A 13,881-nucleotide genomic window follows, 5' to 3' on the forward strand; every position below is an offset into this window, starting at 1 on the left:
CAAAATGCATTCCTTCCTGACTGTACATGATCCTGTCCAATGGACACAGTGGATCTTGTATTAGGGAAGCTTAGAAAAATGCTAGACTATAAAAATGGTGGTGCTGTGTGTTGATGATGATGAAAAGTTTGTCTACAGGGTACAGATACTCCAGCCTTTTTTGGTGTTGCATCAGTATTTACAGATTATTTATGTTTTGTACATTGCTGAAACTTGACTTTCACAGACAAATTCCTCCAACAGGAAAGATAGAGAAGCCGAAATCCGCGCAGCAAGAACTGATGACATGAAAGAGGGCGTTGAGGGATCTTCAGGAGCAGTAGAAGGGCGACTAATTCTTCAGGACCCAAGCATAATCTCGCTCACCCCGGCACACCTACAGACTCTGGCTACTGTTGCACAATCTCCTCAGGCCATTCACCTCATGCTTGACTCTGGATTTCCATTATTACTTGTCCATGGTATTCTAGGTAAGTAAATAAAGCAGCATTTTCCTCTAATGCCGAATATTATTTACTCTTACAGTGCAACATGTCCTCATTCGGCACTAGCTGGGCTGATGGATGGGACTGCACAGTCAGGGAAAGTTGACATTTTGCATCAGCACAACAGGAATTCCTTTTAAATTTCCCTTTTGGGTCATCCTTGTTCAATATTTGTTCTAACACAAAATGCTCAAGAGAAGACTTGCTTATTTACCTTGGAACCCTTTGAAGCACTACTTAGCATCAAAAGGGCCCTCCTAGGAATGCTGTTGCTAATCTGATCACCAGATCACAGCCCCACAAAATCAAGGAGGATACCCTTATTCTACTCTTCTTACATTCCACTTGACAAGAACTACCTATAAAGCACAGGTGATGCCAAGACTTTAGCCAATCTTTGGTTAGGAACCAAAGCAAGATGACCAGACCACACACTAGAAGGTGAAGGAACGACAACGTTTCGGTCCGTCCTGGACCATTCTCAAGTCGATTGAGAATAAATAAATAAATAAACCAAAGCAACCTAGTGTCTTGCTGAAAAAAAGAGCTTTCCATGTATACTCGGCTTTCTTTGACAAGAGCCTCCTGTAAAGATAGCACTGCAAACAAAAACAAAAGGTCAAAATTATCTATGCTGTTAATTAATTAATAGATATTATTCACCTTTTATGTACAGTACTTATAGTTTATATCTCTAGTGATTGCCTTTTTGCAAATCTTTAGACTTTATGCAGTTTCTTCCTATTCCCTGGTGTGGGTTCCATGCTGGAGCTGCATACTCTAGGACTGGTCGAACATATGCTGTACTGTATATGATATTTCTGAAGGATTCTTTGGTTAGATTCTTGAAATGTCATTCTTGTGTGTAATCTTTTATTTGTATGTGTTTTATTTGCAAGTAATGCTATTCAGGTAATGTGTGTGTCTTGTGTTGAAGATGGTGTTACATCCACTCCCAAGTCCCTTTTTGTCTTGACTCGTGCAGCTGCTTGCCTCGTACACTGTAGTGCTCCTCTGGGCTCCTCCCCTCTCCTAAATCCCATTACTTGAACATTTATTGGGTGTAAAATATAGTAGCCATGCAGCCTTCCATTCCTGCAGCATGTCTAGGCCCTCCTTTAGTATTATGCAGTCCTCTGCTGTCCTTGCCCCATCTCAGCAGTTTAACATCATCAGCAAAGTGTGAGGTAGTGAGAGCTGTCGATGTGGAAGAGAATAAGTGAAGATAGAAATAATGGTGCAGAGTCAAATGGTAGGTCATGAACAATGCACACAACTATTATAAACAAAATGCCGATAATTGCTTGTTATGAATGGAGCTGTTTAGTAGTTGGGGAATTTGTCTGTAAGTACTGTAGTGGGTATATTCAGTTAGACAGTGCAACTGTATTGCATTTCATCCATCTTATTTCAGATAAGAAAGTTTGTATTTCTTATTAATAAGTTTTTCTTCTTATTATTTCCTAATTAGAGTGGTGCAAAACTGAAGTGTTACACCAGGTGGAGAGCTGCACATCCCCTAGTGCCGGGGAGAGTGCAACTGACTTGGAGAAAGCCAGTGTTGCTGAAAAGTCAAGAAGTGCAGAAGACACCCTATCATCAGCGACACCACAGGCTCCTCCTCAGATCACAGCAGCTATAGTTCCCACTCTGAGCACTTCCCTCGTGGCGCACACGCTGCACACGCTGGGTGCGCTGTGTGCTGAACCTCCCATGAGAGACTGGCTGGGTTCGGCAGAAGGATCGGTGTTTTGGTTGCCTTTGCTGACTGTTTTAGGTAAGAGTTCCACTATATGTATTACAGTATAATTAGGTATAGAGGTAAATAAAATTAGAAATTAAATGGGAAATGTAAACATTGCATAAAATTCCTTCATAAAAATAAAAATAATTATTAGCATGTTTAATGCAGTCCATCTTTCAGAGTAGTGTGGTGCACACACACGCGTGCCTATCGTAAATATTTTTTTATTTAATTAATTCTTCATTTTGAATAATTAAATGCATTAAATGTATAATTTTCAGTCTTACATTGTGAAGTGTTAATGTTTGTTTGAAGGTGACCCTCTGGTACGCGGCAGTGAGCCTCTGATGCGTGGATGTGGTTCCTCTGGTGGAAGTGATAGTGACTACAGCAGTGTGGAGGATGCTACCATCCATCTCATGCGCCAGTGTTGCCATAACCACCCCCACAACCAGAACCTGTTGGCCTCGACCTTGTGTCACCTCATACAGAGACAAAATATTCCACCTCCAGGTAATAAGAAATTGGGATTTACCACCTCGAATTTATTGGATGAGAACTGGTACAAGTTTTAGTGAGAGGTAGCAGTTTTACAAGGGAAGGAAATGGTCAGTGTGTATTTGCATGATGGATATTTGTGTAATTAGAGATCAGTATGATTGTAAGGTAAAACGTAACTTCTGAGAATTGGTCAGTGAGGTATTCAATCATTGAGATTAGATGGCTGCAGTATTTTCAAATTACTCATGTAAAAGTGGGATGCACCTAAGGAAAGCAGGGTACACCCTTGGGAAAAGGGTGATCATTCCCAAGGTGACTGGGGCAGCTTCACAGGGAACCATAACCACGCCCCCCCCCCCCACACACACACACAGACACACACACACACACACACACACACACACACACACACACACACACACACACACACACACACACACACACACACACACACACACACAACCAATATGCTCCATAAAACCAAGAAACGTACCCAAAATGCATCTCTACTGACCAGGGGTATTCACCCCCATATAGAGTATATAGGGGGTACTCATCCCATACAGAGTATTACAACTGTACTTGAATGTTAAGTAAAGTAAAAAATTGTCCTTTACGTTGCAGGGGGTGTGAGCTACCTACACTCACTCTCGGGTTTTACTCGGCGTCTAGTATTGCAATTGTTGTTGGAGACGGAGCGTGTGGTGGTGCACATCAACAGTCCTCTGGGCAGCCTCTCATCACCCACTGGATGCAGCCTCCCACCACTCACTCAACACCCTAAGTTTGGAGCCGGACACAAGACCAGACTTCTCAGTCTCCCAACGACGACATCCATGTCAGAAATTATCAAGATGGTCACAGGTAAAATAATCTGAGGTTTACTTTACTAAAATGTAAGTCATTTGTGTACATTTCACATGGACATGCATGTGATAAATGGATGGGTACAATGTTTAGGTGGTGGCAACTGGCACACTGCTGTAACAGGCTTTGCTACAGTACTAAGCTTTGCTAACCCTTGGACTGCTCAGCAATTTAAAGGTACATCATCATGGTATGCCTGACCAAAAATGGGCAACGAATCAAATTAGGAAATATCGCATGTCGTGGTTTATGCACAGGAAGTAAATTGTAAATAGCCATTGGAGCAGTGTAAGGTTTAAAGTGCCCAAGATATGTATATATCCCAAAAGTGATGAATTTATCCAAGTTATCATTTTCTTATCTACATCTTAATGGCATGTGCAGCAGTTAGGAAGACCTCTTGAATTTTTGGGTATCTGATGCAAACAAGACTTGAAATTTCCTATGGTTTATACTCTTGAAGCTGTTGATTGAATTTGCTTCAACTGCCTCCTCCACAAGTTCTTTCAACTTCCCTGTGCTCTTCATTATTCTTCATTTCCATCCTTTGTACTCGCATTAACGTTCCCTCATTTAGAAGTGTATCCTTAGACTGTTTCTCGGTAGGCTGTATGCTGTTTGTCTCGTCTGGTTGTATCGTCTAATGGGTGCCGGTTCAGCGCATTTAGACTCTTTACTGGAATCCTATGTTTCTGGCACCAACCTCTTGGTTTGACTATAATTGACTATTAGAATGTATCTCTTTATAATTACAATACTTGTGAGGAGTTTATCTAACAATATTGCTCTGTCACTTGTGGGCAAAATAGTCTTCCAGCGATTGTATCCTTTCCCACACTATGGAAATAGAAAACAAAATGTCTGTACATTGATATAAAATATTCGGGCATATTCCTTTAGTATGTGTACATAGGTATTCACACAAAATTACATTAACGTATGCATACATTTATAAATTCTACACAAGAAATTAGTGGCATAAGAATGGGACACTCTTGATCCTCCAGCAATACCCTTAATAGGTACTGTAGTTATGTATTCTGGTCATGATTTGCTAATAATCCAAACTTAATATTTTTTTGGCACTTTGTTGCTTGACAGTAGTCATGTATAATCAGTATCGCCAAGTTTCTTTTTTTATTAGATGTATAATGTAACTGCGGAAGAGAAACCAGTAGTTTTTGTTGTAGTGTATTTATGCATTTAAGAATTAGTTTGATTAATTTGGCACTCGTGCAAAAGTTACTCGTGCATGTTTATTTTCTGCTGCATAGTGACTCCTTAGCATCTTTTTATGACTTTGTAGGGACCTGAAAAGTTGCTCAAGATGCTGAATCCTACATATCACATACCAATCATGGCCCTTCTCCAGAGAATTCAGGGATCTTACTTTAGTGAAACGACTTAATGTGAATTACTCAGAAATAGTTAGAACATTATAGTGACATGTATTTGTTGTGTTAGGGGGGGCTAGAGAGATAATACCATAAAATGTGGCTTGAAAAATGTGTAAATATTGAAACTGAGAAAAGGGTTTTATAACTAGTGGATGATGGTAGAGTGGTTAAGCAAGTACATTCTAATGAAACTGTAAGGATAAGAGGAAGGCCTTGAAGAACATACTTGGTGAGTGGAAGAGTGCATAATAAAACAGACAAGAAATGTTAACAGTGCAGGATAAGCGGTATTGAATATTGCTTCGTGAGATCAGTTTGAAAAAGTTAATGATTCTTATTATTGTTTGTTTGTCTTTGTTTACACTAAAACTTGGGTAAAGTACTCTACACTTAGTGTAGAGCCACTCGGGGAGCCGGTCGGCCTAGCGGACAGCACACTAGGCTTGTGATCCTGTGGTCCAGGGTTTGATCCCGGATGCCGGCGAGAAACAATGGGCAGAGTTTCTTTCACCCTATGCCTCTGTTACCTAGCAGTAAAATAGGTACCTGGGAGTTAGTCAGCTGTCACGGGCTGCTTCCCTGGGGCGGAGGCCTGGCCGAGGACCGGGCCGCGGGGACACTAAAGCCCCGAAATCGTCTCAAGATAGCCTCAAGATTAGTTGTATGAAGCTGTGGGGTCCTTGCTGGAGTGTGACAGTGTCCATGTGATGCTGCAGTGTGTACTATTGTCTCTAAGATATATTAAATAGTTAGGGATTTTAATTTGTATTTTTGTTTTATTTTTTATTATTTGCTGCTTAATTTTTCTTAGCTGATTCCTCCCAGTCCAATGACAGTGTGAAACAGGGTAGTGAAGTCTTTGTTTTCCTCATTAATTAGATTACACCACGTGAAATCAAACAACTTTTAGTCATAGTGGTAGTTCTTTAATAATTTTTTGCCATAGACTGGTCGAGAGGAGTGTTGAACAGCAGTGCAGGCGAACTAGATCTCACCAGCAACGACCACCGAGAGCCAAATGAAGTTGGTCACTTGGAGCTGATGGACAAGCTGTCGGTGGCTGCCGGAGTGACGGCAAAGGACAAGAGGAGTAAGAACAAGGCAAATGCAACTATTCACAGGGTGTCCATGACTATGCCTAGAAGAGGTGCGTAAATGTTGCAAAGTAAAGCTTGATGATGATCCAAGCTTATCTCTTGGCACTTAGCAATATGAGATTCGCTTCCCTTAATCATTGTTGCTCTATGTAACACTGTTCATCTCTCCTTCCTTTTAATTATGATGTACCTTTATTTATCCACATCTACATGGGCCATGTGCTTTGAATTTGGTTGGGAAAACCATGGTGTCTGATTCAACAGAGTATTGTGGTAACCTTCCAGAAGCACATAAACTAGTTGTGTAATTCAAATGAACATATGGGGGCATGCCAGGCACAAATGAAGTGTTATCAGCAGCCAATCCATGAACTCAAACTAGCAGACAAGGGAATGTTAACAAAAGAATGGCTTACCTTGAGGGAACCAGATTATGGTCTTGGTTGCCAGTATGCCACAATAGTGGGATGAAGCTGTTATGAAGGGGTTGGCCCTGTGATATCAGTGTAGTGCCATAACCTCCAGGAAGTTAGTATATAAATAGAGTATTTGAGTGTAATGAAACACCAGTTCAGTAGGTTTTCTTTCATACCCTGTCATCCTCTTCTGTCCTGTGGGATTGAGTGTTAATGCGGTTCTTTAGTCCACTTATGTCATCTAACCTTTAGACAGCGGCTAAGGAGAAATGATCATACCCGCCTATGCAAAAAAATTAAAAATTCCAAAAAATAATTTTTCATTATAGAATTATTAATTTGTATGTGAAATGTGTAAGAAAACAAATAAGTGAAACATTTTCGTTTCACTGGATGGAGTCGCTCTGCGAGGCTGTTTGATACTTACCGACTTTGCTGATGCTTCCTGTTTTATCCTCAGATGTTTCACTGATTGTTTTATCACTTATATTCTTTATTTTTGTCCAGAGAGCTATTATGTATACATTTCCATTATACTGTACATATAAAACCCCGATAATAATAGTTTAAATCGTCATGTGATGATGACTACATTTCCCTAGTAACCTTCATGACGATAACTACATTCGTACTATAAAATGGTAACAGGATTTTTCATGGGTCAAAATACATCAAGGCTTCACCTCTCTTTAAGATTGGCCTCTGCCACTCTGCTGTTCATCTCATACTGTTCAAGGACTCACTTTTCAACTGGCTTTGGCTGAGCCTTGTTTGTTCAGGTTTTTTGTCCATTTAGGCCACTAATCTTTCTCCTGAGCTCTCGAGGATTTTTGTCTGGGCTTTTGCTAGCTTATCCTTTTCCTGGTTTTGAGCTGTGTCTTCAAGCTATAGCTGGTTCCAGGTCCAGCCTGGTGTAGTCATGCATTGGCCAGTCATATGGGATTCATCCATGCCCTCAGTCTAAAAAGGTCTTTCATTTTTGGTCTGGTGATTCAGGTTCATTGATTGTAGGTGCTTCCTTCCTTTCCATATATGATTTTTTTTAAAGCTCTTTGTTTATTTACAGTGTCTTTATTCAGTAGCTGCTGTTTATAGTTTTTGCAGGTGCCTCGAGAAGCTTTCACTCTCGAGCTCTATTCATTCACCTTTGGTCCTTTCTTCACTGCTCTTTCGCTCAATTTTCTTCTATGTATTGCACCAGATATCCAAAAGTGAACATGCAGGACCAAGAGGTAATTCTTCTTACAACACACATACAAGTATGAAATTTTATTCACCATACCACCTTATCTGGGAAGTGGGAGGTTATCCGGGTAGGCTGCTCCATTATTGAGACGTAAATGAAAAATACAAAACAAATGGCAACACATTTGAAACAAAGAAAGATTGCTATAATGGAGCAGCCTACCCGACAAACACTGAACGAACCTTTATGGCATTTGTCCATTTTTCAAATTGTTTCAACCATTTTTTTTTTTTTTAAAGAAACATTGAGCAACCTACCTGCCGAACACCGAACGAACCTTTTGCTATAAGACAAATGCAAAATTTTTTTTTAACAAATTTGAAGAAAGAAAAATATCATAAAAGTTTGTTCAGTGTATGTAAGGTAGGCTGCTCCATTATTTAAAACATCGAATATCATATTGATGTTTTTCGGTGGTAGAACGGATTAATTAAATTTCCATTATTGTCAATGGGGACATTCGTTTTGTATGATGTCCGTTTCACATGACGATCACGGCACCGGAACGGATTAAATTCGTTATTCGAGGTTTCACTGTACCTGGTAACGATGTAGTAAATAGATGAGTGATAATTGTAATGTTTGTATCATTTAAAAGCTGTAACCGTTTACTATACTATAATTACACATTACTTTTTTTGGGGAGGAAGTGGGGAGAATAATGCCTTTGCTCTCCATAAAATACCGAACAGTATTATTAAATCTTAAGTTTTATCCTGCAGGTGGGGATCAGGATGCTGAAAAACAGTTCAATAAGTGTGCAACCACAAGAACGTCAAGTGCCTCGTCATATGCCTTGGTGCACGAAAGTTTGGGAAATTCCTCAGGCTTGCCATCCACGCTGACTGTGGCCCAAGTGATGGCCGCTCTCCGTCACCAGGGCCATCCACCCGCCTCCCACGTCACCCTCACGCTCACTAACCGCAGGGACCATAGTAGGGGTCAGTGTATATTTTGACATTTGTTGTACTTAATTAAAAAAAATTATAATTTTCAAGAATTCTGTTTTCACTTTAGCGCACAGCTCTGTACTCTGTCAGATTTTTAATGTCGTTCGGTATTTCTGATCATTTCAATGGTAAACATTGCCAGTATTAAAGACTGTTTACATAGATGTGGTGAGTGGAGTAAGTTGGTGTGAGGCAGTTAATCTCTGAATTTCTTCCTTGGGTATTGAAAGAAATTTATTGTGTGAGGACAAAAATGGCAAGAGAGAATGATGAGAGTAAATAGTAGAGGGGAAGATATAAACAAAATTCAGGCTCTGTGTTGAAAGAAGTGGGTGTTGACGATGAGTCACAATAACGTGGCTAAAGATATAATAATGAGTTCGATAATGGTCCAGGATGGACCAAAATGTTGTCATTGCTTCATTTTCTGATGGCTGGTTTGGTCATCAAATGGGTGTTCATACATTTAGTGAATAGCAGTTATGTATGTGAGAAAATGTGGCGCAGTGTAGGTTAGTTGGTAGAGAATGTTGCAGATAATGAAGTCTTAAGCTTCTCTTGATAAAACTGGTTTAAGGTTAGCATCTAATATTCATAAAACTAAATATAAATTGGGGAAAAGCTTGTCTTTACCACCATGATAAGAATGAACTTGGCTGTAACGACAGGCAATATTAATTTACTTCATTTCCTTCGCTGTACAAAGAATACCCTGTGAAGCAATGTTATGGATGTAAATGCATGATTTGTGGATGATAAGACTTGTATATTCCTAAAATTAGTGACTCCTTGCTGTCCACAAGGAATGCATTCCTGGAAAACCTTGGTACTTCAAATTCATAAATATTAAGTTGAAGTTACATGGGAGAAGTAGATGCACAGTACTTCAGAGGCCTCCTAAAATACTTTTTTCTTTTTCCACTCTCTGTACTACACCACCTTAAATGTCATTATTAATTAAAGGCTTCCCAGCCAGAAATACAACACAAAAAATAGATCTAGACACTAGTCAATGATATAAGAGTAAATATTGTCTTTCATGGAGGCATATTTCGGTGCAGCAGATATTGCAGAATGTTGGTAAGCTGCCATGATGCAAGAATATAAGCTATTAATAAATGCATAAAGTAAATTGCACAAAAACTGAAGCCGACTTTGTGAGTACAAAACTTGGCTCATGTTTAGTAAAGTTTTGAATACTCTTTCTCCTGTGGATGGTGATTTTTGTGTAAGCTGAACTTATGGATAGCAAGGGCCATCTGAATAAAATATTAGAGTAGGAACTTGAACTTATAATTCTATAAGAGTTCATGTTAAAGATTTGTCTTTCAGTATATAATGATCTACATTTAGAACCACATATGGCAAGTGTTGATGAAGTCAAGTAATGCCATCATTACTGCTGTTATGGTTACCTGAACAAAATATGGAATCAGTTTAGGAAAAGGCTAAAGATATTTACACACGACCTTTATTAACTATTATCATTCGGTATAGCATCACACCGAACCCCTCGAGGGGCAACAGCAACCATTCTCTCCGAGACAAGACAATAATACCGAGTAAAATAAATAACATTGTGCTGTTTTTGTATTGACCCGGTCGGGTGTTTCTTTGCTTTCAGAAGGTGAAAGTGGGCGGGAAGGTGCACTGTTGTGTACCGAGCCACTGGCGTCCACCCTACATGTCTTCACCAGCCAAGGTGGCCTGTCACTTCTAGCCCAGCACATGTCACTCCTCTACCCTGACATGGGCCAACAGGTACACCACACAATCAGTTTTTATGATTTAATTACAGTACCTTTAACACTTTGACTCAAATTTAATGATATCATTTAGCTTCTGGTTCTGCATTCTGGTGTACTTAGGGGGTGGGGGGGGGGAACATTATACTAGTATCAATATTATGTAAATGTCTGTTATTTAATATTTTTAAATTACTTCTCAGCAACCTAGTACTGCGTCGTGTGTGCGGGGCAGCAACGGAGACAAAGGAGAGATACTGGTGGAGAATGATTGGGTCAGTGTTGAGATGAATGATTATGAGGTCAGTGGTACCACCTTTTGTAGCATCATTTGTTTTCCCGTCGGGATAAATACGAGCCAAGATTGACCGGCTGTCACTCGCCTTATTTTCACGTATACACCATATTGTTAACTTTTAAATTTGTAGTCAAAAACCTTTATAGGCTGAAGCTGCTCGGGAAATAAAGTGAGACCCATTAAAATTATTTGTGGTCGGTATTTCAATCTATGCATGTTTGTATGTCCATGCATCTAACTCAGAATTGACTTAATTTTGGTTCAATATACTCAGGGTTTTCCATGGCCCCATCTCCTAATATTGCCATTTCTATAAAAATCCCTAAAAATGGATTAGAGCAACATTAAAGGAGATATGGTACATGATGCACAATGTAATTCACAATAACGTGATGAAGCATTGAATGACGATTGAGGCTACGTATACGATGGAATTGAATTGTAAAACTTGGACTGTGGTACCAGGTGGTGCCATCCAAACTCCTTGTAAGTTAAGTAGTATGTCTCATTTAAATACTTTTAGTCCATTGTGATCCATTTGGTGGTGTATTTAATTCTGTCGCACAGCCTTAATGTTTGTTGATGGTTTCTTATTTCCCGAGCTTTATGGGGTGGTTCTACTGAACAAAATGTTATTTTTCACCCCGTTGTATAGTGGTTATCCACCTAGAGGATGTTTTAACATTTAACAATAGAAAATATACAGTACTGAACAGCATTTTAATAATTGTGCTGTTGTAAAATCATTGGTCATTTAATGCATCCCATTTTCCCATAAGAGCCTTAACAAAGTTCTAAAAGCTCAGAATGTATTCATGGGCAAGAAATGTATCCTTATTTATATTTAAGAATCATCTGTATTATTGTATTGTATTCTGTCCAACTGGGTTTCCACTGTACAGTGGAAGCCCAGTTGGACAGAAGATTGGCAGGAATAGAAAAAATAACAGAAAAATTCCATTGAAACAAATCATTTATTCTTTGAACCATAATATGGCACCAAAATATGAAAAAGTATATTTTTTATATTAAAAGGAAGCCTTTGATTAAATTTGAAAAGGGGCTTTCCTGAGTAGTGCACTTGATTGCTCCCTAAGGCAAAATCTGATTTGGTCCAATTGAATAGCACTAAACAGGAGTGGAAGTAATAAAGTTGAAAATATAAAACAGTGGTATGACTTTGCTGCAGAGTGGTGCTCGAAGAAGCTGCAGGTGCAGGAAGCATCCAATGGCCCAGGAAATTCTTCACCAGGTTATCTAAAACCTCCTCCAAAAGTGCAGATGATAATCTTGAAGATTAAGATTAAGACCCAACTGAACACACTTGTGGCTGCAAGCATGCTGTTGGCTTTCCAAACCCCCCCGAACTCAGATGTCAAGCAGAGCATTGCTAAGAAGTGTGTATGTACACTGTGGCAAAATAAGGCAGGTCATGTGCTCGCTGATATACCTGTGGTTGACTAAACTTTTATCATATAGTAGTACTGTGTAACAGCTGGGATACATGGATATATGGGCCTTAGTGTAATAACCCGCCTTGTTTATCTCTCTCGACCGCGCACCCCGCTACTACCACTGAGCTAACCATGCAATCTCCGCTCTTTCTATGGTAATAACAGATGCTATCGATCATGTAAGATGTTAACACTTGGGCCGTCATACGAAGACGTAAACCAGTAAACCGAGGAGAGAGAGAGAGAGGAAGAGTGAGGCAGAGCGAGAACGAGAGCAAGGGAGGGAGAACGAGAGAGGGCGAGGGAGAGTGAGACAGAAAGATAATCTTCTTCTTCAGAAAGAAGAAAGAAGAGATAATCGTAGTCACAGCCTATCGTATGAGTTGCCGAGTGACGCTGCCACCACCCTGAGTTACCGGACAGGGGACCGGAGTGAGAGTCGTAGGTCTTGCAGATGGAATAACCTACCAGGACAGGTGTAGGGGACAATTGAACGGTACAAGGATCCTGGCCTGACACTCGAATAATCCTGACCACTTGGGAACTATGGTGTACACAAGAATAAGGCGGGACACACCCAATACTAATACCTCAACACGGAAAACGAACGGGGGGAGGAGTATTGGATAATTAAGAACACTAGGTCACTGGGGCAAAGGGGACGGTAGGCCCAATATCACTAAGGCAAGGAACCATTAATACACATTTAATAACAATTAATATATGACTTTATTTAAAATAATTAAATAAGACACTCCCTAACTATATTCCCTACTAGAGGCCAAGGGTACTGAATGAGGTTCTTTAGTACAAGAGAGCCGTACTTACTCGTGCGTTGTTCCACAGTTTTTCTGGAGATGATGTTCCTTCCCCGAGTCCACACACACCTCCCTACTGGGCTGCGCCCACTCTACTGACTGTCCCATGATCTGCTGCTCCTCAGCTGAACATGAGGGTTTTACATTTGATGTTTAGGGGTTAATCCCTGAAGATTATCATGACGGCATCAACTCTGACCTCTTCGTGATTCGATGACCGTTGACCTGACTCTATGGCTAACTTGTACAGAGGTGTAACTTTTACATTGTCTGCTGCCGCCTGACTGGCGCCCGTGGTTTGTTCATCCTCCACGTGGCTTGTTCATGCTGTTATGATGTTCATGTACTATGTACTGCTCTCGTTACATTAGTACAGAGCACTATTGTGCAAGTGTTGATCATTTGTTTAGTTATCCTTCGAGCTACTATATAACAGTCCAGGTTTTGGAAGTTTTGGCCATTCTATATTCAGAGCAATGCACTGATCATCCAGGAAGCCAGTGACAAAAATTAACTATTCAAATTTGGTTAATGTGAATCCCAAAGACCTTGAGGAAGGGAAGACTGAGCATCTGTGGAACTTGTTGCTTTAGTGCAGCAGCAGTATGCACATGTTACACAAACTGCATTCCTTATTGCACTCTCCAAACACTATTATGGCCTTAGTCTAGATATTACCTTGGTCAGACTGTATTCACAAGCACTCTCAAAAAAACAAATTTAGACCAATAGTCAGTCCATGATACGAAGCTTTCTCTCTTTATGATTAACTCTATTTTTGTTGAGGGGTCCTACTGCTGGATTGATGCCCTTCGACTGCAGGTTTGTCCTCGACCTGTGTACATGAGGGAGTAGAATTGTCT

The 13,881-nt window shown here is 40.0% G+C and overlaps 1 protein-coding gene across 14 annotated transcripts in view; it reads left to right on the top strand.

Moving 5' to 3' along the window:
* The window catches only part of Bruce (BIR repeat containing ubiquitin-conjugating enzyme), a 105,878-nt gene that overhangs the window by 75,084 nt on the left and 16,913 nt on the right, over positions 1-13,881 (top strand). For 10 of the 14 annotated variants that reach the window (XM_069324304.1, XM_069324293.1, XM_069324295.1 and 7 more), the window contains 8 exons: positions 244-470; positions 1,957-2,262; positions 2,545-2,742; positions 3,355-3,594; positions 5,941-6,141; positions 8,476-8,694; positions 10,328-10,464; positions 10,652-10,750. In XM_069324304.1, the coding sequence (XP_069180405.1) occupies positions 244-470; positions 1,957-2,262; positions 2,545-2,742; positions 3,355-3,594; positions 5,941-6,141; positions 8,476-8,694; positions 10,328-10,464; positions 10,652-10,750 (1,627 nt within the window). The remainder of the gene's footprint in view (positions 1-243; positions 471-1,956; positions 2,263-2,544; positions 2,743-3,354; positions 3,595-5,940; positions 6,142-8,475; positions 8,695-10,327; positions 10,465-10,651; positions 10,751-13,881) is intronic. The other 4 variants (XM_069324297.1, XM_069324300.1, XM_069324292.1 and 1 more) reach the window with 2 other exon arrangements.

This window comes from Procambarus clarkii, chromosome 14 (genome assembly GCF_040958095.1).
Source record: "Procambarus clarkii isolate CNS0578487 chromosome 14, FALCON_Pclarkii_2.0, whole genome shotgun sequence".
In the NCBI taxonomy this organism is placed as follows: domain Eukaryota; kingdom Metazoa; phylum Arthropoda; class Malacostraca; order Decapoda; family Cambaridae; genus Procambarus; species Procambarus clarkii.